Consider the following 24,505-nt stretch of genomic DNA (forward strand, 5'->3'; position numbering starts at 1 on the left):
ATTTATAGAACATATATAATTATATGGATAATTTTTTCTTATTTTTTATACCTAGCTTTTTGTTAAAAAAGCAATGCAAAAATAATATTTTCAAATAATTTTTGTCTTTTCAGTATAACTATCATTTACCAAACAAAAATTCAACAAAAGAAAAGAAACTAGTATAAACATATATAGGCATATTTGATATATATTTTTGTTTTTATATGACAGTTTTTTCCGGGATGTTATTAAATAAAAATATAATATTATTTAAACAGCTATTTTGTATATACATATATATATGTATTATATATATATATAGTATTCAATTTTATATAGAAAGCTAGATATTAGAATATATTAAAAAAATTTTTTTTGTATGGATTATATAATGATTCTTAAACATGTGAAATTACAAATATAATCATACATTAGTTATGTTATTTACTGTAGATATTAATTAGAGAATTCTATTAATTAATATAGAGTGTAACTAATTTTTGTTTATAACTAATAGAAATAATAATCAAAAAGTTTTGACTTGATTCTTTCATATTTCGAAAGAAGCTTTAAAATTCAATTATAATTGATGATGCATCAAACTTATACAATTTTATATTATTTATGTTATATCTTACATCGGTATAATTATTTATTTAATGACATTTAATGACATCACTCAGCTAAAAATAAATCAATTAAAAGGACTTGATAGCTATTTATTGAGACTATAAATATCTAATTTATGAAACCGGAGATTGCATGCCGAACTGTAGCATAAGACTTATCAATTTACTTTACTTTTTATTTGCAATTTGTTTTATTTGTCATAAGACATATCGGAAGATAAAAGAAATCAATCCTTTATTAAAATTTTTTTATCTTACACAGCACAACATCTTTCAAAAAGCTTTCTGAAAGATATTAGATATGATATATAATATCTTTCATAAAGCTTTTTGGAAGATGTTGTGTTATGTAGCTCTTTTGAAAAAGTACTATTGGACTATTGGACATTTGCCAAAAAACTACTGAAAACTATTGGAACTAATAGTAATAATACTATATATTTTGGACACACTATTAGTTTCAATAGTTTTCAGTAGTTTTTTGGCGAATAGTCTAATAGTTCAATAGTATTTTTTCATAAGGGAGGATATAAAGTATTTTGCATTAATAATAGAAAAAAAATAAATTTTTGAAATTAATTAATGTAAATTGATATATTTTTCTTCAGATTATTTAAAGATTTAAAGAAATTTTTATTTAAAGATATATCAATGATAATATTATAGCTGTAGATATACACTTGAATAAGGATTTCAACACAATTGATGATGCAACTTTGTCTTTACCAAAAAAATCACTATCATTAACCTTCGATTAATTTCGATTCATCCGAAATAACAAGAAATATCGCGCGTAGACAACGAAATCTTGCACGGTGATGGGTCAATGGGTCGGTACCGATAATGTCTTTGTTCGATACGATTTTGGTATAAAAGGCTCGCATCGTTTGGTAGACAGCATGCGGCAAACGGCATTAACAGCATCACAATGAGGTGTGCGATCGTTCTACTGGCTCTGGCAGCTTTTGGGGCGGCTCTACCCCATCAGCAGCAGAAACAACAAGCTGGTAAGTAATCGCTATTTTCTTCAGGTCATTTTTACGTTTACACACACACACACACACACACACACACACACACACACACACACACACACACACACACACACACACACACACACACACACACACAAATTAGTATTAATATCTCTCAATTAGTCTATCTCTGTAGTCCATTTCTCTAATAAAGAAAAATTTAATAATTTAAGTTGCATTGGTTTTGGCGCTCACGATGCGTATAAGCATCATTTATCTTTGTTTAATATTTGATAAATAATAAGGATACTTGAAATAAAACCTCAAAGTGAACGCATATATTTGCAAAGTGAAAAAAGTACTTGAAAAAATACTGTTGCTTTCACTATTTTTACATTTTAATATGATTTAAGCATTTTATACATATATGTAAATTCTTGTCTAATAGACAACGTCGCGAAACATTACTATATAATTTATATAGAACTCAATTCGAGAAAAACAAACACGATCACTTTTTTGTTCTTAGCTAATCAAGATCTTCTGAAAAAGCAACAAGACTGTATACTATTGCTGCAACAGATTACTCAAGAAATCCCAAACGAGCAGCTGCAGATTCTTGGTACCACCTATGACATCCAAAACAACTATGAACAATATGAGAATCCGATCCTCGTCAAGTACTATGTAGGCGCTGTTCAAGCCGGTTTAGTTCAGCCTAGAGGCACCACTTATTCAAACTCTATTAGCCAGCTTCGTAAAGAAGTTTCCCTTCTGCACAAAATTTTATTAGGCGCCAAGAACTACCAGACATTCTTGGCAACCGCCGCATGGGCCCGTGTCCACGTTAACGAAGAACAATTCATTAAGGCTTTCATTGGAGCCGTTCTTCTGTATCCAGAGACGCAAGGTGTCATCCTGCCGCCTCTGTATGAAATCATTCCCCAGTACTATTTTGATGCTAGAATCATCCAAGAAGCTCAGAACATTGTTGCACAAGGCAGTTATAACCAAAATGTAATCCCTGTCAACTATTCTGCTCAATTGTCCGATAGCGAACAACAACTTTCCTATTTCACGCAAGATGTCGGCCTCGCTAATTATTACAGTTATGTAAATCTTGCTGGATATTTGTGGAATCAAGTATGTATCTTAATTAATCAATTAATTCTCAATTAATACAAAGATATAATTACAAAATTGTTTTTTATATAAAAAAACAAATATTTTATCATCAAAATTAATGTTTTATATTAATATTTTTTTAATATAATGCTAGCACGGACAACACACCCCTCTTCACTACCAACAAGGCGTTCAGAATCAGGAAGATCAAATTGGTCAGGGATCTCTTTACTATTACCTTCATCAACAATTGCTGGCTCATTACGAATTGAACCGTCTCTCAAACGGATTGGGCCCAATTCAGGATACTGATTACGTCAACGTACAAGCGCCATATCAGCCACATCTTCGTTACCTAAATGGGCTCGAATTCCCTGGTCGTCCTCAGTATCTGCAACTCAGCCCCTACAAGAATAAACTTATCCACATTGTCAAGAAGATTGAACAAAGATTAATTGAAGCTATTGACTCTGGACACGTCATCACTCCGCAAGGCTCTTTTCTCTCTCTTTATCAACCGCAAGGTTTAAACATTCTTGGAGAAATCATTCAAGGAACAGGCAAAAGCGTTAACCCAAGGTTAATTTACTAAAAATCCCACTAAGCAATGTCAATAACAATATTTATATATATTATATATATTTATAAATTTATCATGTATTTTTTATTACAGATACTACGGCAGTCTTCAAGCCGCTGCGCGTCAACTTCTGGGCAATGCTCCCGAAGTGCAGAATATTTATGATTATACTCCTTCTGTTCTTGAATTGGGAAATGTTGCTGTTCGTGACCCAGCTTTCTATCAGCTCTACAAGAAAGTTATCCAATTGTTCAAGCTGTATCAGAACTCTTTACCCGCGTACCAGTACAACGACATTCTTTTGCCCGGTGTTAGCATCCAAAATGTTCAAATCAGTCCACTGGTGACTCTCTTCAACAACTACTATGTTGATCTTGATGGAGCTTCTCAGCAACAAAATGGCCAACAACAGCAGCAGCAGCAGCAGCAGCAGCAACAACAACAACAACAACAACAACAACAACAACAACAACAACAACACATTAAGGCTCAAGTGAAGAGATTAGATCATAAACCCTATGAATACCAGATTACTGTCCAGAGCGAGCAGAACGTTCCTGGTGCCGTTGTCCGCGTCTACTTGGGACCGAAATATGACTACCATGGCAAACCCATAAGTATCTCTCAACATAGGCATCAATTCGTGGAACTTGACCAATTTGTAACTGACCGTATGTACACGATTGAAAAATTAACTATACGATACACACATATACGCATTAATTTTTAATGAAATTATCTGATATCTTTATTTTACAGTTCATCAAGGGCAGAATGTTATTGTTAGACAATCGCAACAGGCACCAGGCCAGAGCTTTGACTACCCATCTGTTCAGGAAATCAAGAAGGGTGTCAACAATGCTGCTCATGCTCAAGAACCATACTATATCACCGAAGTAATTATTTTTTTGTTTTATGTAAATATTTTGTAGAAATAATTATTTCGATAAAATACACAATTAAACATTAATATTTTTTAGCCACATCAAATTTTCGGCTTCCCAGCTAGGCTGGCTCTTCCCAAAGGTCATCATGGTCAAGGATTCCCAGTTCAGTTATTAGTTGTGATCTCTCAACCAGGACAACAAAACATAGGATACGGACCGGTTGTCCCAGAAGAATATCAGACCTATCAACAGTATCAAATAGTTAGTAGCGAGGACTATCAACAGATTCAGCATCAAGGTGGCAAAGTAGTCGGTGTGAAACAGAGTGTAGAAGTTGTACCAGAAAATTTACCAATTGATCAGCAAAAGAATCAAGGTACATTATAGATACCAGAGAAATGTTTTGTTAATCATGGAATAGTATAAAAAACAATTTCTTCCTTGCAGTTATAGTGAATCATTACGCTGATCTTTATACTCGGCAATACGGACAGTATCCGTACGCACACTTGCAATATCATGTAGGCCATGGACAGGGACAGAATGTCTACGGTGTGCAAGGTCAATACTATGGACAAGGACAACAAGGACAACAAGGACAACAAGTACAACACGTACAAGGACAACAAGGACAACAAGTACAACACGTACAAGGACAACAAGGACAGCAACAATATCAATGGGATCAATCTCAGGGTGTTTATCAAGGACAACATTACAAACATGGTCAACAAAGTATAGTGGGAGTCCATGGTGGAGTATCAGCTAATGTAGAACAAGGCTCGCAACAAGAAGTACAAGGAGTGCAACCAGGTGTGCAAGGTGTACAATACTCTGAAGTCCACGGAAGCCAAGGTGGCATTCAATCTGGAATTCAGGGCAAATACCACGTCACTTATCAAGGACAAAGCCAACAACACCAAGGACTTGGTGGAGGATATACCGGTAGCGGACAATATCATGCCGGTGGTTTCCAAAACATCTTGGGTCAGGGACAACAAGTACAGGAAGGATACGTCAACAAATATTATCAGAATAAACACATTTCTGAAATCATCGGTGGCGCTATCTCTCTCGACGGTAAACCTCTTGGTTACCCATTGGACAGACCCTTGACTACCGGTGCCATTTCCGTGCCTAACATCTACGTTCAAACTGTCTACGTTCATCATGAAGGTCAACCCTCTACCCACGAAGTGTATTATCAGTAAAATGTTCCTATAAATAAAATATAATAGATGTATGGCATTGTTAAATGTAACAATGTTTGACCGAAAGTTGTTTTTTATTCAATGTCACAAAAAAGATTTATCAATTTATTGTAGCAAATGCAATTAATAAATTGCCCTAAAACGCAAATCTTTAGAATCTTTTCTTTCTCATTCTTTTTATACGTGCTTCCTTACATATGCCCTATCAATTACATCCACAGATCAAACTTAACTAACGATAATAAAATTAACAGTCTTTTGCTCAAATATCATTTTATTAAGAATGTTTATTGTTTGCTTAGCGATCTTCCTAGAGCGATGCAAGTCTACCAGTGTTTTCATGTACAATTATTCTCCAGTCATCATTTCCATAAATTCTGTAAACGGGTTTAGTTTTCATTAAGGCATAAACAGTAAAATAATGACTTATAAAAATATATATTTTTTTAAGATAAAATAACTTATATAGAGTGATTCATAACATTTTATCGTCATTTGTTATTTAGTCTACAAATCATTTATTAATATTTAAATAGTAAAAAAATTTGTTTAAATATGAGTTTTGTTTTTAATATTTGAAAAACAACACTAATTTAATAATTAACAAAACAAAAATAATTTTAAAAAATTTAGTTTTTAGTTTTGAGAAAAAAATTAACATAAAATCAATATTTTTAAAATTTCTAAAGTTATTCTCTTTTCTGCAGCTATTTTAAAGATATTACATTTTCCATACTTCCATATAGCCTCTTATAAGTACAGCGACATGCAATGCACTTAAGTAACGCTTTAAATGTTTGTAAAAAAAAGTCATGCGTATTTATTTTATAATGACTAGAACATTACATTTTTTCATATATATTACCTATTTTTTTCATTTTTTTCCATTTACAATTATTACACCTTTTTTTTAGAAAACTTTTATTTAATTTTAATCTTTATCAATATATTCTTTTTTAAATATTCCTTATAGTCATATTTTTCCCATTTCTATTTATGTTACATTAGCATATTCTTAAGGAAATAACTCATTTCTATATGTTTATGTTTTTTAATGAAATATTTTCTTTATGTATCGTTCTTTATACTATTTATTTTTATGCATGCAAAGTTATTAGTATAAATATAAATAATTAGATGATATTATCTATTATTGTATACTTTACCTAAGATAAGTAAGAAACATTAATCTTTTTAAAACATTAATTATATATTGATTTAATAAAAATTATAAAAAATAATTATTAAAAAATTAAATTAATAATTAAGTCTCTTATTCTTTCTTTATACTATCTTACTATCATTTAAAATAAAAGGAGAGTTAATATATTTAATACAGACATATATAAAAATCATGATATCAAGCGGTAGGTCAGTCTTCCTCACTCCTCTCTCTCTCTCTCTCTCTCTCTCTCTCTCTCTCTCTCTCTCTCTCTCTCTCTCTCTTCAAAATAAACGTATCCTTTAACTTTAAATAACTTTTGAAATCTAACACACGAATTCACAAACTGTTAAAAGATCGATTGTTAAATGTTCGATCGTCAAATGTTGACTGCCAAAGGTGACGATTAGTGGATGACACAGTAAAGCAAGTCACAAATTTAACAAACCAACAACCAATCAGGATCGCAGAAAAACGATGACAAAATAAATAATATGTTTTTTTTAACAGAGAAAATTTTATATTTAAAATTACTGAGTTTAATAGTAACCACGGACATTAAAAAGAAATTTCAGAGAATTAATACTATAAGTAGTGTAAATAGTATATTTGATGAACATTTACTATGATATTTTCTTCGTATATCTATAAAGTTGGTTTGTAAATTTTGCAACAAAGTTTCTTCAAAAAATAGGAATAAACTCTATTAAGTAACAGTAAAATGATTATGAATCACTCTTTCCCTGTCTCTCTTTCTCTCTCTCTCTCTCTCTCTCACGGGCGCGCGCGCGCGCGCGCGTGTGTGTGTGTGTGTGTGTGTGTGTATGTACAATAATCATATATTATGTTAAAACTCTATTATTGTAATATATATAATCTGTTACATACCATCAAAGTCTACTGTACCGGAACCGTCTGTGTCAATCTCTGCGATTATTCCATCGAGATCGGAACTAGTGAGTTTGTCGTCGAGCGCCGCTAAAATCTCTTTCAACGTAGCTGTGGTAATATATCCATTACCTTCACGATCATATAATCGAAATGCTTCTTTTAATTCCTCCTGCATCGCTTCTGCATCTTCTTCTTCGAGAAACCGACCGGCAATCTTGCAAAAACCGTCAAAATTTACTTTGCCGGAACCTTCGGGATCATTTTCCTCGATTAAAGTATTTAATTCGCCGTCGTCGAATAATTGTCCCATTGTATTTAAAATCGTTGAAATTTTCATAGTCTCAATGAAACCACTTTTTGTTGTATCGAACATTTGAAACGCCTTACGCATCACAGCCACTTTTTGATCATCTTCTTCCTGCAAATGTTTCGAACGTATAATCTCAAATTTGTTCAATTTTTATTTATAAAAAAAGACTAAGTGCTAACAGTTAAAATACTTAAATCTTTTTATCGTGATTAAAAAATTTTTTATTATTTAAATTAAAAAAAATAATATTTTTTTATAAGTAACTAGAATATTTTAAATATTTTTTTAATAATGTGAAATTTGTTATCTTTTCCTACAAATGTTTAACTTGTTTTACTAGTTTTTTTTCTCGCCTAAACAAACTATTTCTAAGATAATTTCTTTAGCTTTACCATGGTGATTAACGAAGAAAGCTTTACACCGTATTAGGCAAATCAACGATGGCGCACGATGAAGAACAAACGGCGTACTTGAAGAGAATTGGTCCTTCCATCCCAGTTTAAAGACTTCCTCTCCGCATTTGCTAAATCAGCTAGAAAGACGACGCACGCAAAAATAGAGTGGCGAAGCCAACGAAAAATGAAATATGTTATAAGTGAATATGGCCTCTCCACGTTGTCGTTTATATCAAGGTCGTATAAACCACTTAAATGTTATATCGCACGATTATCGTTGATTTTCGAAGTAATAAACAAAATTACATTATCGCTAAGCATATAATAGATTTTAGACTAAAACAATTGTGTTCACCTAATATTACGATGAGGCTTTTGATAGCTCTCTGTGCATATACTGATTTTTCTCATTCTTTATTTAACGACGAAACACGTCATATTGTAAATTTTGGTGTTTTATCGAAATTTTAAAATTTGAAAAAACCCTGGCAAAAATTCTTAATATTTTATAAAATTTTTAAGAATTTTTTCATATTTTAAGTTCACAAAAATATACTTTAAACTTCTTCTGAGTTTTTTTCGAAAATTATAGACTAGAAAATTTTAAAATATTTCGGAATTTACATATAAAAAAAAGAATATAATTTTCTTAGCACTCTTCTGAAGTGTTCAAATTTATATTAAAAAATCCAAAAAAGTTATCTAAAACGATATAAGATTATATACAGAAATTTTGAAAAATTATATAAAGAATTCTAACAAAAAATTTTATTAATTTTTTACTACATTCATTATTAAATTTTAATATTTATTTGTATTAATTCTAATGATTGTTGCGATTAAAGCTTCGTTGATCTAATCTTCAAGATGCCGGAATATTAGATGAACGACATATGCAAGAAATAGGTAAAATTAGTGTATTCATAATATCTATGAATGAATTCGTCCCTAGGCGAATGAGGCAGAACTAAGAGAGAACGAAAGAAAGAGAGTAATAGTCCTTATAATAGTTGTTTACATAATTGTACAGTGTCATTTTTATATTTGCGCGGTAAAAATAGACAAATAGTATAATTCTAAATGATATATTCGCGTGAAGACAGAAACAAAAATTGGCCTCAGTAGAACCGCCGTGTAATCATCTATCGGGTGTTATTCCAAGTTTGAAATAGGGCAACGTATTGCCGTTCTTAGGCTGCTGCCTACGCATGCCGTGGTTGCAAACCGTTACAACGCAATTTTATCTAGCATGCAGCTAGAATGATGTAAAAATATATCAGACTCCTGGCTCCTCTCGTGCCTCGTGCGAACGATTCATCACATTCGTACATTTTCCAGACGTGGAAAAAATAGGAGATGCTATCTTCATTGCTCACATGGACACTGAGATTATTATTATTAATCGAAAGGAATCACCAATCAAAGGATCACTCATTTCATATATGGACAGACAAATTACTTTATATAAAATCTCGTTAAAAAAGTTAATATGTGTATATATATAACATATTTATTTTATGAATAAATAAATAAATATGTTATATATATACACATATTGACTTTTTTAACGAGACTTTATATAAAGTAATTTGTCTGTCCATATATGAAATGAGTGATCCTTTGATTGGTGATTCCTTTCGATTAATATTATTTTTATATTATAATTTATATATATATATATATATATATATATATATATATATATATATATATAGAGAGAGAGAGAGAGAGAGAGAGAGAGAGAGAGAGAGAGAGAGAGAGAGAGAGAGAGAGAGGAAAGGCACCGAACAGCTTCCTAAATTGGAACCCTCTTATTTCTCGGAAACTAAACATCGCACCGTACAAATACCGATAAAAACATAATCCGCTTAATTAAAGAAATAAAAATCCATATTTTATACATTCATGTTCTTTCTACGTAAAATCTGCTAAAAACGAGTTTGTCAAAATAAAATATGCAATTTTTTACGTAATCTTTAAACGCAATGTGTTGTTAGTAAAAGTAAATCTACGAAAAAAACAATAATAGCATTCGAAAATGCAAGCTTTCAGCTTTCCATCACTTTTTTGTAGAACGCTGTACGTTGATTTGTTCATAAGTAATAAAAGATGATTTTTTGCTGAGTTTCAGCGGTTTGAAAATAGCCCAAATTTTCGGTATACAAAGTGTTCACAAAAAATAAATCTAACTTTCCTAAAAGATTTACTTCATTGGCAAGATGAAGTAAACCATATATATTATATGACAAAAATTCTGTTACATATAAATTTTCGCTAAAAATTTTTGCAATGCTTTGCAAATATATCTAAAATACCAGACATAAAAATGCAAATAGCCTTGGGTAACAATAAAAAATATATATAAACATTATGTATTACCACACGTTATGTAATATTGCTGGGGTTGTATATATTAAAAATGTAATAAAATTCAGTAGCCTTAAATGTTTTATATTCTACATATTCTACAATATTTCTCTACATTTACAAGAAAATTTACGTGGACAAAAAACAAGAAAGCATTCTTGCCTAAATTATGTTTGTCTACTGGACAATTTTGATATGCCATACTTTTCATCATGCTAAGCGCTAATTTGCATTATAAAACACATTGTGCATAGTACTTTTTTATAATTGCTGTAATTGTTTATTTTATACTTATGTTACAAATTTCATTAAATACGAATTTTTTATATTATAATTTTATATATTTATTTATACTCTTACTAGACATTTTCATCAATACTGTTTGAATTTAGTACAAATTTTAAGGCAAATTTTTTATTGGTTCTTGCTATTATTATGTGCAATGTTTCAGCTTATATTTTTACATCATAAAAATTATGGAAAATCATCAAATTTTTCTTATTTTCCAAAATTAATTGATCAGATTAAGAATTATTTCTTAACAATCATATATATGCTTTAAAATTTGTATGTTTATCAGAATGTAATGTATGGCACTAAAAGAATTCTTATACCAAAGAAATTTTTAGGATCATGATAGTATTAAACAAATATGATAAAATTTGTAAGAAAAATTTTATATTTCAAAAGGTGATATACATCTCTGGTAAATTTGTAGCAAAATTTTAGAAAAAAAAAAAATTAACGTAGATTATATAACAAAACATGAAAGATAAAATATCCTGAGGACAATCATGATATATAGATAAATTGTAATACGTAAGTCTTAAAACTATTTGTTGAAAAATTATACTCTAATGACATCGATCAAAATGTAAACATAATTTTCTTAAAAATTCTATTTGGACAGAAAAATGTCTGCTTAAATAATGAATCAAAATAACAAATGGTTTTCATATATTTATACTAAACATTAAAACTTGACAAAATGGCTATCAGTCAGTTTTATTATTTATGAAAAGATAATACTTATAATTATTCGTGTACGCATCAGTATTATAATCAAATAAATCAGCAATCAAATATTATCTTTCCATATGCACATATGTTCTGTTAAAAAAAAAGATTATATAAATTGGATTATATAAATTATATAAAATGGATATATAAATTGCATGATTCATACGTGTTCTTTTCATTCATCCATTAAAAAAATGTTCAATAAATTAAGGATTAAAAAGTAATGCGTTACTTGTAACAGTGTTACCGTTTTACCGTTTTAACATTATTTATCATAATAATGTTAGTTTGTTATTGATCTTTACTTTTTTATCTTTATTTCTTTATCTGTTATAATAACGTTATTGTCATTATCATGGTTGGGCAGTAACGAGTTACTTGTAACAAAGCTACAATTACTTTTTTTCGGTAATTATAACTTCGTTACTTTTCTTCATCTATAACCTAACTTAACTTAGTTACATTTTTGGGGTAATTAATAACTATATATATTTTGATAGTTACTTTAATAGTTACTTTTTGGAGAAAATACGCTAAAATTTTTAATCAACAACCGGAAAGAGTCTACATAAGAGGAATTATATCAATTCATAAAATCGAACAATTGCATTATTATGATAAATAACTACAATTAAAAAACTTTTTATTAAATATAACACAAGTATTCAGAGTTCTATGGAACATATGTTTAGCATCGGTAGCTCTATAATGACGCCATAAAGAGGTCATCTCAACAATTATATATTTGAATATCAAGTTCTATTAAAAATTAATTATTATAAAATTTTTATTAAAATTTTGTGACAAAGATATGAATCAATATATGATAGCTGATGTAGCATTATATTTCATTAAATTATGATAACAGTAACATATGATTTAGTCTTTTACTTTTATAAAGTTCTCATTCAATGTACATAAAATAATAAAACATAATTAACAACATAATATACAACAGTTAATAAAGCTTATCTTACAAAACATGTAGTACAAAACAAAAATGTAAGATTCTTATTTCTTATATTTAAAATAATGTACAATTATTTAAGAAAAAAGTAACTGAAAAGTAAAAAAAATAACTCGTTATTTTTTTTAGTAACTGTAACAAGTTATTTTTCAAAATCGGTAACTTGTAACTGTAACTAGTTACTTTATCAATGAAAAAACTGTATTTGTAACTGTAGTTAGTAGCTTTTACAAAATAATTTTCCCAACCCTAATCATTATACTTTTACAATAATGATAGAGAAAGTGGTAATATGGCCACCCATTTATATTTTATTTAATAACTTCATTAATAATCAATGTTTTAAGTTAAAATTTTACAATTATATTCATCAAAGTGTTGCTCATTAGATTTTCAATTCAAAGTTATAAAATATTTATTATATTATATATTATTTATAAAAATGTCACGTTATTGCATAATGGGCCGAAAAGAAATAGGGAGGGTAGTATGGCCACCACAAAAATAAATGTAAAAAAATTGGTTTTGTTTAAAAAGGTCACAGTATTTTGTTAGAAACATATATATTTATATAAAATAAATTGTTATATCAAAACAGGTGATTTTTATTCATATTTAATAGAAGTCAAATAAAAATAACTTTAAATCTAAAGAACCTTATTCATATAAGATTTAAAAAAATTAACAGCCTTAAATTAAGCCTTTAATAGATTTATCGAGGAATTTTGTTAATATGGAGATCTCGAAAAAAAGTGATTATTTTTGTGGTGACCATATTACTAACACACTTAGATGGCTATATTGACAACATCCTATATCATCGTTTAATTTTGTATAATTCAAAATATATACAGCCGAATAAAGAGTTAAATAATAAAAAAGTACTTAAGTGTATATACATTTGGGTGATAATGCGATTAAGTTTAAAAAAAAAGAGGAAGTATGTGTAATTAAATGTTAAAATGTACCTTACAAAATTTTCGAAATTCTTAAAAGTAAAAATGCCTTATAACAAATGTTGACTGTTGTGTTTTATCATATTAGCTTCATTATATAACGATAGGCTGCTAAACAAATGATATCGTAAATAATTATTCTCTTTAATTCAAATTCTCTTTAAGTATCCTTTTATTTGTGCGAGTATCGTGTGAGAATTTGCGAGTGCGCGTTTTATCTAGATAGCCATATTATCCGCACTGGCCATATTACTACCTTCTCCTCTAACAAATTCTATTGTTACTTTGTCATTATTTTATAAAGGTACAATACATATATGTAAACCATGTTAGGATTAAACCACTATAGATTTAGTATTAAACTGATCAAATAGCTACATAGGCAATGCCTCTCTAAAAAAACAGTTATCAAAACTTCGTTAAAAAGTAATAAATTGTTGCGTTTGGCGGATCGTTCGCTAATTTCCGGAACATGCATTCGAAAGCAAGAATACAAACTCTCGCACAAAACTCTCGCACTTGCGCGAATAAAAGGACACTAAAAAAAAAACACTAATAATTTATAAAATAAAAATTCTAAAGAACTTAGAACTGCTCTTAGTTCTTACCTAAGTCTTTCTAATTTTAAGACCTCAATCACTTCAATAGCGCAGCGACAAAATTGTAAATACGCGATTTTATCTCGCATACTTGCAAAACATTCTGGTAGACCAAACGAGATAATCATTCGAGGTTTGCCCCCCTTGGGCAAAATGACTTTCCCCAAAGCGCAATTCTCATCGCAATTTAAAATTCAGAAAAATGTAATTTTTTAATTCTATAATTCCCTCCAAAACTGTATGTGCCTTCCCCTAAGATATGAGACTAAGACTACCATCTTTCAGAATTGTTCCAATTATTATACATATATTTGCACTAAAAGAAATTGCACCAAGAATTCGCGTAACAGGGCACTTCTATCAAAAAAATCAAGTTTTAATTTAAATTTGTAACCGTTCTCACAAATGTTGAGATTCAAATTTGTAATAGGAAACAACTGGCCTTAAATCTGACATAATTGCTCCTCTAATCGCTGCACGGATTAATTCCACTGCTTAAGGAGCGTGAGAATTCCTGTTCATGCTGCTACTGTAACGTGTATTTCTCTCATTTATTTTAGTCCCTCCAATGTCATGCGAAATCCCTCGCTAAACATCTTGGTGTCTTCAAACGATTCCGAGCACGCTTTCTTCTTGATTGTAGTTATCGCTGAATGGCGAAATCTTTCATATTTGTTTGAGCTCTCAAATTGTTGTGTTCGGTGGATCATTCGTCAATTTCAGATAAAACGCGCAATCGCAAATTCTCACACGATACTCGCACAAAAAAAAGGATACTTAAAGAGAATAATTTTGTTCCAGAGAATACGATACAAAGAAAAAATTTGAGCTGAGCATAAAATATTCGCACGCGACGATAGCTCAAACACGACTCAACCGTCACAATCAAGGTCTATAGATAAACTACGGGAGGAGAAGAAAGGTCTTCCCACTCATATTTAGTTATTTGGCTCCAAAATGGCGGCCGTAGCTTCCAGCTGTTTAACCAAAGTCAGAGCTGTCAATGTATCAATATACGAAAGAAGTTAAGTGTAGACAAGAATGCTTTAAAAAATTAATATAATCAAAGTTACATTAAGAAGTGGTAAAATTAAAGGAAAGAAAATGTATTAAAAATAAAATAAACGTAATAAATTGTAATAATGAACTTGCTAAGCCTCGATAACTATTATATCTTATTTAATTCAATAAAATTGATATTAAATAATTTTTGATATTTTTTTACAGTTCTGTACTATGTTTTAGAACTGAACAGTCGTATTACAAAATTATTTACTCAGATATTTCAATAATACCTCACATAACTTCAAATCTCTTTTTGGATGTTTAACATTGTTGAATCCAAATTTGTTTACATTTTTCGTTGACAGAAAATATAAAAAGACGAAATCCTTGTTCTGCACGATTGCAACAATTTTTCGCACAACAGCCTGGCATTATTACACATATTTTTTACGATACATCAATTCCACCTTCCCCTACCTTCCCCATCTTCCACTTCTACTACTACCCACTCACTCTTCTCGTACAACACACTCACACATATTTCATGACTCTAAAATGGCGCCCATGCGAAGACCTTCCTTTCCCTCCCGTCGTTCATCTACAGACCTTGGTCACAACCATTTATAAAGAACGGTTCGTTGGGAGCGATCGATCTTTTTTTAAATATTGATTTAAATTTTTCTGTATTCATTTTTTTTAACTAAATACTGAGAAGGCAAGAAAATCAGAATTTAAAAACGCAACAGAATTATTACTTTCTGAATAACGATAATAGTAACACATTACTTTTATAAAGTTTCGACTCTATTTTTTAATATTATATATTAAACATATCAGAAAGTTCAGTGGTGTTTATTTTTACTAAGATTTAATTATCTTCTAAAATATATAAAATTGTTGCAAAAAATTATAAATATTATTTTATTATACATAGAAATAAATAAAAAATAAGAAATAATTTTTCTACATTAGATACTTATATATTGTAGAATATAATTTATATCTTGCTGTGAAAATTTGCAGTACTTTCTGATACATATAAAATATGAAAGGTATATAAATTTAGCACACTATTTTGACTTATAAGTTAATTTATAAATTGATAGCAAAATCGCTTTCGTTATGTACATATAATACGACTATCTATTATCGAACAATTGTTACAAGACTGATATTGTGGCACGGATTTTTTATACTATTTTCACAATTGACATCTTTTATATAAAGTATAATCAAACTTTGTTGAACTTTGAGATTGTATTGGCTTATATAAACATAGTAACTTAATAAAAACTTGAGCGTTTTCTTTGATACTCACAGTACTGTGAGCTTATTTCATACTATTGTTCATCAAACAAGAATGATACATACAAGCGCTATTGGAATGCAGCCTTAGCAGATAGATTTTAAGCATCTAAATATAAATATCTGTCTACTTTTAAAACTATTCAATCTTCTGTCTGCAATCCTTTTTTGCAAAAGTGAAATTTTACTTTTCCATAAAAATTTTTCCGAAATAAAGAGATTTATTATTAGATAAAATTTTAACATTTAAGTTAAAAAAACTATTTAATAATAAAGATGTTGAAAGTAACTCTAAATTTTTATGAAAACTAAATTTTTTAAAAACTTTTTTTTAAAAAGTTTGTTGAAAAAAAAACAGTAAAATGACTCAAAGAAAAGATTGCAAACAAAAGGTTAAATTTTTTTTAATATTGTAATTTTTATTACAATAATTAATACTTATTAGATACTTAATTTCTTAGAAATTCAAGATAAACTGCGACATATCAAATTTAATCACAAAAAAATCGTTTTAAAAAGTTGTTACAAAGATATTTTTTAAAAATAAATTATTGTAAGAGTTGCCAGGAGTATAAATAAGCTCTGAAATATACAGTAATATGCGGTAAACAATAAAATGTTCTCGATTAGCGTCTAATTATGTCACGTTCATATTCTTAATGGTAAAACTGACACTGGCTCTTAGAGAAATATAATACTGCAATGTATGGTATCAAATTGGTAGTAATTAATACTTATTTAAAATATTAGCACTGCTGGTAGTCGTTTTAATATTCAGAATAAATAATACTTACTGACCAATTTAATACTGTTCAGTATTACATTTTTATAAGGAGTATTCCAATACTAAAAATCGAAAAAAGTTTACGTTAAGTATACTATAAATCTTTAATACTGACAATGAATTTCGATAATTTGAATATGCGTAGACAATATGTAAAACTTTATCAATAGCTATCAACATTTTATTATTTAATTTTATGTAGTTAAAACCAATAATGATCTCATGGAATCCAAGTTATACATGCTAAAATTCTAAACATTGTTACATTCTCAATAATAAGTCACTGAGATTAAGTAGCCAGTACAACCTTAAATATTATTTGCCTGAAATAGGCGAAATAGAGTAATAAGATTAAAATCTTATTATTTTTTACAATTCTTTCAGCGTTGATACTGTAAAAACTTCCACAAAACATATGCAATACTGCATCAGATCAGTATATGGTATATTGTACCGATAACAAAATTCTTCCACAAAGAAACGTTCAAAAGTATAGGAAGCAACTAAACTAATGACATTGTAATTGCCATTTTTTAAGCCGAGTATGGTTATCGCCAATATCTGCAGCACAACAGCAATATCAGTTAAGAAACGTAATTTCCTAATTTGGCTTTCCCTCTGCGTTATCGCTAGTGAAAAGAATACTGGGGCTGTACCAAAAAACAATAACAGCATTCGAACATTTTCATCTATCTGATATGCACTTAATATACCAGACGTTAGCAATGCCAAAGGAACAATTTCAATAACATTGGAAAACCAATCGTAAAAAATTCGGAAGTATCTTGCTATACGTGTTGATGACGAAGTAAATGGAACTCCTGAAATGTTAAAATAAATAAAATATTAAATAAAAAAATTATACACATACAATACATTTAAATTAACCTTTAAAGGTCCGACATTTTTTGGTTGAAAAAGTGATAATTTTTATGCTTGATAATATATATATATATTTTCAGTATGACTATTATTTTTTATATCAAACAGAAATTTTACAAAAGAAAGGAAACTAATATAAACATATATTTTATATATATTTATATATGTTTTTATATGAAATAATTTTTCCCGGGAAGTAATCTGTATGTCAAGCCACTAAGGTCGGCTCTGATGGCCACTATAGTGACCAAACCGAAACTCTAAAGGTTAAACAAGCTTTAAAAAGATACAAAATTCAATATTATAACCGTGCAATAGTTTATAAAAATGCAACATTAAGTAAAATTTAACCGATAAAAATGTCAAATATAAAAATGGAAGAGCCATTTTTGGTCACAATGGATCCTGTTAATAATAATTATTGTAAAATTTTTATAATTTTCAATCCAATGTGAATTGCGCGACATTATTTCGAAATACAGTTCTAAATTAAAGCCGAAAAAATCATAAATTAAATTAATAAACAATTTAATAATATTGATGCTAATATGCATCTTAGAACATTGTAAAGTATGTAAAAAACTTATTGCAAAAAATAACACCATAGCCAGGATTCGATTCTCAACATTTCATAATAAGCATCTTATTTTTATTTAATTACTGTGGCTTGATATTTATTGCAATAATCAATAATTGTTGAGAAAATATCTTTCTCAGGTTGAATAGTTAAGCTTTCGTTACGGAATGTAAGAAATTATGAATTAAGGCATTAGGCCACCTCAAAAATTGTAATTTTTCAAAATTTTTTTAAGGAAAACAATAAAGTAAATACAAAATCAAATTAATGGGCTTTATTTTACATGTTTTAAAGTATATAAAAAAATTTTTTTATTTCAACTTTTTTCAAAATGGCAGCTGTAGTCCCCACAGAGTGTAACGCGCCTGTTTTTAAACAAGCTTCACACCAAGCAGTAGAAGTCGTCACCAGTAAATCGTAAATAAAAAAAAAATTTTTTTTTATTATCTACATAAAATTTACTACAAAAGTACACATGGATATTAAAAAAATATTCATTTTTGAACAAATAATTTGAAGAATAAGTATTCTTTTTTTGTGGAAAATCGCGTATAAAATGCTCAATAACTTAAAAATATTTAATGAATCATAAAACCTATGTGTACTTTAGATAATTTAGTTTTAAGGATACTGTTAAAATTTGAAGTAAATCGGTTTCAAATTGTTTGAGTTCTGCTGCTTGCCGACTTTAAAAATGCAGTTTTGAAAAAAACGCGTTAGTTGTAACAATATTAAGTAAAATAAAAAATTTGTAATTTACCACTATTCCAACATCATATTATTTTTGATACCCTAGGGTATCATTAATCAGTAGCATTAAAAAAAAAAATTATTTTTGAAAATTTCAAGAGCCTAATCCCTTAATCATGGTTTTCAAATAATAACGTGTCTGCATTGTGTCAGCAACAGCTGACATATGGTTGCATCAAAATATGTATTGCTAATAGAATTGCAACAGCTCTGTATTTGTTAACAAATTGGTGCCACTGCAATATAACAACTTTAAGTAACAACTTGCCAACAACTTTAAAATTATCATTAAAATTCGTGCTGTTATGTTACAGTAATAATTAAAGAATCGTACAATGCATATGTACATAATATATGTATATGCACACACGCTCTTGTGCACTCTTTGTGAAATAAAAGACAGAATAATTCAGAATAAAATCTAAAATTCTAAAAAATTGCTTTATAAATTTGTTACGCTTAACATTTTTATTATTACTTATTATTACTTATTAATAAACAAGATTACAATGCTATAAATCTTTGAAGTTTCAAAATAAATTTTAAACATTCCAAATATTTGAAAACAATAACACACACGTATCGAATTTTAAATAATATGTAACATAATTATATAATATATTGCATACATTGAATAGTTAAATAAATAAGATAAAATATAAAATAAATAAAATAAAAAAATTTCTTTTGTTTGTAACAGCGTTTGTATTAAATTAATTTTGTAAATTTTGTAATTTTTATCTATCTTACCATTACATATTACTGTTAGCAACACCCTTAAAACAAATGTAATGTAATTTAATTGTAATATTTTTTATTATTGCTTCCGTAAAATATATTAAATAAAAATCCCGAAGATTTTGATAATTATGATTTTTAAAATTCGTTAATAATAAGACACAATCTATTCATCCTCTAAGACCAAGTGGGACACTCATGTCTTCAACATAAGAAATATACTAATTTTATAATTTAGAAATTCTATCGATGGAGTTGGCCTTGATAAAACTGTCTACACTATCAGAGCCCGAGATTCATTAATAAACCCGTTAAAAAATAATGTGTTAGCGTTGCCGACAAAAGTGCGTGTCAAAAATAAACCATTAAATCATCTAATTTAATAACAATTTTGCAATAAATCTCAGCAGTGCCAATTTCAGACTTTTGTCATATAACCACATCTGTGAATACACTCACTGATTCTTTAAAGGGGAAAACTCATGTAAAATAAAACTTTTTGACAAATTTTTTTATTCCCTAAATTGATAGAAAAACATCTCAAAAATATGATAAAACAAATTAGAACACGATCTGAATTCTTTTTAAATATTATTTTGAACGAATTGTGAAGCGCCCTCAATGCTCGGAGAACACAAATATACGAGCGCACGTCGAACGCTTAGCCTTTCGGTTTCTTTTCGCACAATAATATTTTTGAAAATTGACTTGGGTATAAACAATTGCTTATAAGAAACTAGATGTTCGAATTTTTGTTTCAAAGAATGAAGGGAAGGAGAAAGTATGTGTGTGTGTGTGTGTGTGTGTGTGTGTGTGTGTGTGTGTAACGTTCTTCTTTTGAATAGACGGTGTCTTCTCAGTTAGTATAATGCAGTGAGTAAAACAGTTGCTTTGTAAACACCCCGAATAGTAAAAATAAATTATTAAAATTTTAAATTAAAAATTAAAAATAATAAATGATACTTATATTGTAATTGAACAGCAATGTAAAGTTTCCGCCGACCTTGCCAATCAACATCACATAGAGGCAATAATGTTGCAGTGCTCGAAAACTTTAAAGATGCTCGGACAGCTCGTAAAGAAGAAAAAGACGACTTTATTGGAGCAGTTTGAAGAATAGAAAGGTTGATTTGTTCTATGGATCTGGTATTGCTGATTAATAAAAAATAGTAGTAAGTTTTAATAAAATATGTTTCTCTTACGATTTTTGTTTTAAACATTTTAAACGTGTTTCTCGAAACGCAAAATTTTGCACGCCGGGACGTGTAGCTCGAAAAATTCACCAATATACTTCCTCTTGGATATATATATTCGTTAACTTTTTCTCCACAACATAAACCTATTTATTTGTTTATTATTAATTTTTAAACAATAATTTTTTGTAATTATTTATTAAAAATATCGTTGTTTCTTTCTAATTGTTGCTATTTTTCTATTTTGCAATTCTTTATGTAAATTTAGGTTCATGGTGAGCGTGTTTGCATAAAGTTTCCTTTTTAAATTTTTGACTTCGAATCATTTTTGCGGCCTCTACCTATCGCGTTTCCCAGCGATTTTTAAAGGAGCCATCTTTGAGCCGTCATTACTCGGACAATTTACAATATTTCTTATTTAACAAAATATAATAAACTAAATAGTCAGAAAAACATAGCCAAAGTTTCAAAACAATAGATCCATTGCTTTTCTTTTAAAATATTCTTGAAATTTAGGTCATTTACATGAGTTTCGCTGCTTAACTTTAGAACGGTTAACTTTTTTATCTTAAACGTCACACTGACAATGAGTTATAAAATGTACCCTATTCCTTGTCAAACATTCTGAATTGAACAGATAAACAGAAATCAATATTGTGCTACATGAATTTCATTTTTTCATGACAAAAACGATGGTATAATCCATAATAATATTAATTAACATTAAATACGTTAAAAAATAACTTAATCAAAATTAAGTTTCAAAAAAACGCAAAAATGAGTTCTTTTTAAAAATCTATCATATTTTTGTCAATTTTTAATAAATAAAAAGAAATAATTTTGGAAAGATTAAAGATGGATTTAGAACTGGGATTGACTAAATTGATTGAGTTGTTTAAAAAGTATAATAATTTTGACACATAAAAGTTAAAAAAATGAAAGCTTAAAAATAGAATATTAAAAAAAGAAAAAAATAAATAAAAACAATCAATCTTTTTTATTTTACTATAAAATTGTAGAAAACGTTTATTTTTTTATACAAAATACATTATTAAAGTAGCAAAAATTATTAAAATATTTTTATGACTCTAAGCAGCACTGTATGGTTTTGTGGTCTTTACACACAGGAACGTTGCAGCTCGCGCAAATACAGCCGTAGTACATCTTTCTATAATGAGCGCCCGTCTATCTATCACAATGCTCAGTTCATTCTGTGTCGATGAAAAAAACAGTATTTTGGGCAGTATCCGAGCGAAATGTATATACAAACGTCAAACTGGAGTATAGACATATCCCATTTCCATTTTACGTTTGTATTGCTCTGAAGATAATGACGTTCCAACGCTAGCTGTCCCTCTCCATTTCTAAGACTTTAAATTAAATTATGGTCAATGTCCTGAATCGATCCCTTCATCTGCTAAATTAGAAGATAAATTCAAATTTGCACTGTGATATAAATTATCCCAGTGTGACGTTCTAGGGTTAATATCTGTTGTATAAACATATCCCACTTCTACTGTATGTTTGTATGGCTCTGAAGCTAATGACATTCCAATGTTAGTTATTCCTTTCTATTTCTAAGACTTTAAATTGAATTGTGATTAATGTTCCAAATTGAACCTTTCATCTGCTAAATTAGGAGATAAATTCAAATTTGCATTTTGGTACAAACTATCCTGGTGTGACGTTTTAAGGTTAATATCAAGGTCTTGCCTTGAGTTCCCCTTCCCTTCTACTACTGTGTGACAGAAGTCCAAAATTGATATCCATAATAGAATCCGCTACATAAGAAATAATTATTTCTGCAATCTTTGATACAATCAATGTATTTTCTAGAATGGGTATAAAAATTCTTATGGGTATAAAAAGTTAATAGTCTTTGTATACTTAAGTTTTAAGGCCGATATTCATACTTGAATCTTATTTTAAGATCGTCCAAGTCTCAAGATGCTAATATGGCTCTGTGATTGGTTGATGGTATCTTAAGATTATACTTAATTTATATCTTAATATAAGATTTGACTATAAATACCGACCTTAGTATATTGTAGACTCATTTATTTAATAAGACAAAGATTTAATACATTCATTCATTTATTGTTCAAATAATTAGAGGTATTTTGTTTCATGGAGCAGAATAACACTTATTTCTTGCAGATTCTTTCATTTCATGTCGAATGAGCATAATTACATTAATATTGGTGGTGATGATAACTAAACTGTATAATATAATTAACCTAATTGATTTTACACCACCAAATTTCAAAAGAACCGAGATTTATTTGAGAAAAATGCGCAACAGGTAAATATAACAAGATTTGAAGACATCAAAGGAATCTATCTTACCAAATCTGAAGATACCCAAAATTGAATGCATAAAGAGGATTATAAAGGCACGCAGAGACCACGTGATTGGTAAAGCCCTCGCCCGGTAAGGTTCGGCGAGATGTCCCATGCATACCGCAGTCACCAGTAATTTCACGAGATGCGCCACAACGCTACTCGCGTTCACCATGATGATCATCGTTTTGTCGCAAACGTTGTTCCTCGAAATAATTTCCGCCCGTCCGATCGAGAATTTTCGACCGAATTTTCCATCCGAATTACGGATATCGATTTCGTTTTTAAGCAGCTTGTTTTGCGTCGTCAATCCAGAAATGTTATCGTTCTTAATTGAATGGCAACAGAAACGTGGGATAATATGTCAAACCTTTCATTCTAAAAAATAAATAAGGTCAATATATTGCGAAATGTTTAGTGAATTACAGAAAAAATGATCTAAAAAACGAAAAAAAAAAATTACCATACACTGGATCATATGAGTTAGAGCCATCACACAGATCACACACGAAATGGCATAACCTGCATATGCATAGTATAAGAACTCTAGGCCAATAAGCATCTTATGTATATCAAATATCAATATGGCGATTTTATGTTGGGAATTGATTGATTCAACGGTTTTATGCTATGCTTATGCAGCTTATGGCATTGTTTCAAAATTGCTGTTAGTACTGAAAATTTATAATTTCTGTTACGTACACATAGCCCTAGTTTACACCGAGCACTTGGTACGCGTATCAAGTAGTGAATTAAGCTGATCAGCCAATGATTAAACACATTCACTAGTTATTTACTATTTGATACGCGTATCAAATGCACGATGTAAACTAGGCCACTGAGCACTTGGTACGCGTATCAAATAGTAAATAACTA

At 29.2% G+C, this 24,505-nt stretch overlaps 2 protein-coding genes across 4 annotated transcripts; one reads left to right on the top strand and one right to left on the bottom strand.

Moving 5' to 3' along the window:
• Positions 1-1,502: 1,502 nt before the first annotated feature.
• LOC105829266 (hexamerin) lies at positions 1,503-5,533 on the top strand. Its single transcript, XM_012667981.3, has 7 exons — positions 1,503-1,618; positions 2,115-2,728; positions 2,865-3,289; positions 3,384-3,961; positions 4,050-4,186; positions 4,271-4,553; positions 4,625-5,533. Exons 1-7 carry the CDS (start codon positions 1,540-1,542, stop codon positions 5,386-5,388), a joined length of 2,880 nt encoding a protein of 959 aa, XP_012523435.2. The 5' UTR covers positions 1,503-1,539; the 3' UTR covers positions 5,389-5,533.
• Positions 5,534-5,644: 111 nt separating this feature from the next.
• On the bottom strand, positions 5,645-24,355 carry LOC105829267 (troponin C). 3 transcript variants are annotated; one of them, XM_036284682.1, is made up of 5 exons: positions 24,093-24,300; positions 23,636-24,007; positions 8,144-8,283; positions 7,439-7,859; positions 5,645-5,765 (listed from the first exon to the last, which is right to left on the bottom strand). In XM_036284682.1, the coding sequence occupies exons 3-5, from the start codon at positions 8,144-8,146 to the stop codon at positions 5,737-5,739; spliced, it is 453 nt and encodes a 150-aa protein (XP_036140575.1). In that variant the 5' UTR covers positions 8,147-8,283; positions 23,636-24,007; positions 24,093-24,300; the 3' UTR covers positions 5,645-5,736. The 3 variants fall into 3 exon arrangements, with proteins under 3 accessions (XP_036140575.1, XP_012542783.1, XP_012542782.1); XM_012687329.3 differs by lacking the exons at positions 5,645-5,765; positions 7,439-7,859; positions 8,144-8,283 and adding an exon at positions 16,019-17,970 and having other exon boundaries at positions 24,098-24,355; XM_012687328.3 differs by lacking the exons at positions 5,645-5,765; positions 7,439-7,859; positions 8,144-8,283 and adding an exon at positions 16,019-17,970 and having other exon boundaries at positions 24,093-24,355.
• Positions 24,356-24,505: the final 150 nt, after the last annotated feature.

Source organism: Monomorium pharaonis, chromosome 3 (genome assembly GCF_013373865.1).
Source record: "Monomorium pharaonis isolate MP-MQ-018 chromosome 3, ASM1337386v2, whole genome shotgun sequence".
Lineage (NCBI taxonomy): Eukaryota > Metazoa > Arthropoda > Insecta > Hymenoptera > Formicidae > Monomorium > Monomorium pharaonis.

Coding starts and splice junctions, on each gene's coding strand:
- LOC105829266 (XM_012667981.3), top strand. CDS start 1,540: ATGAGGTGTGCGATCGTTCTACTGGCTCTGGCAGCTTTTGGGGCGGCT. Junction 3,962..4,049: donor TGACCAATTTGTAACTGACC/GTATGTACACGA, acceptor TTTATTTTACAG/TTCATCAAGGGCAGAATGTT. Junction 4,187..4,270: donor AACCATACTATATCACCGAA/GTAATTATTTTT, acceptor AATATTTTTTAG/CCACATCAAATTTTCGGCTT.
- LOC105829267 (XM_012687329.3), bottom strand. CDS start 23,813: ATGATCATCATGGTGAACGCGAGTAGCGTTGTGGCGCATCTCGTGAAA. Junction 17,971..23,635: donor TTTGGGTATCTTCAGATTTG/GTAAGATAGATT, acceptor TTAACATTTCAG/GAGTTCCATTTACTTCGTCA.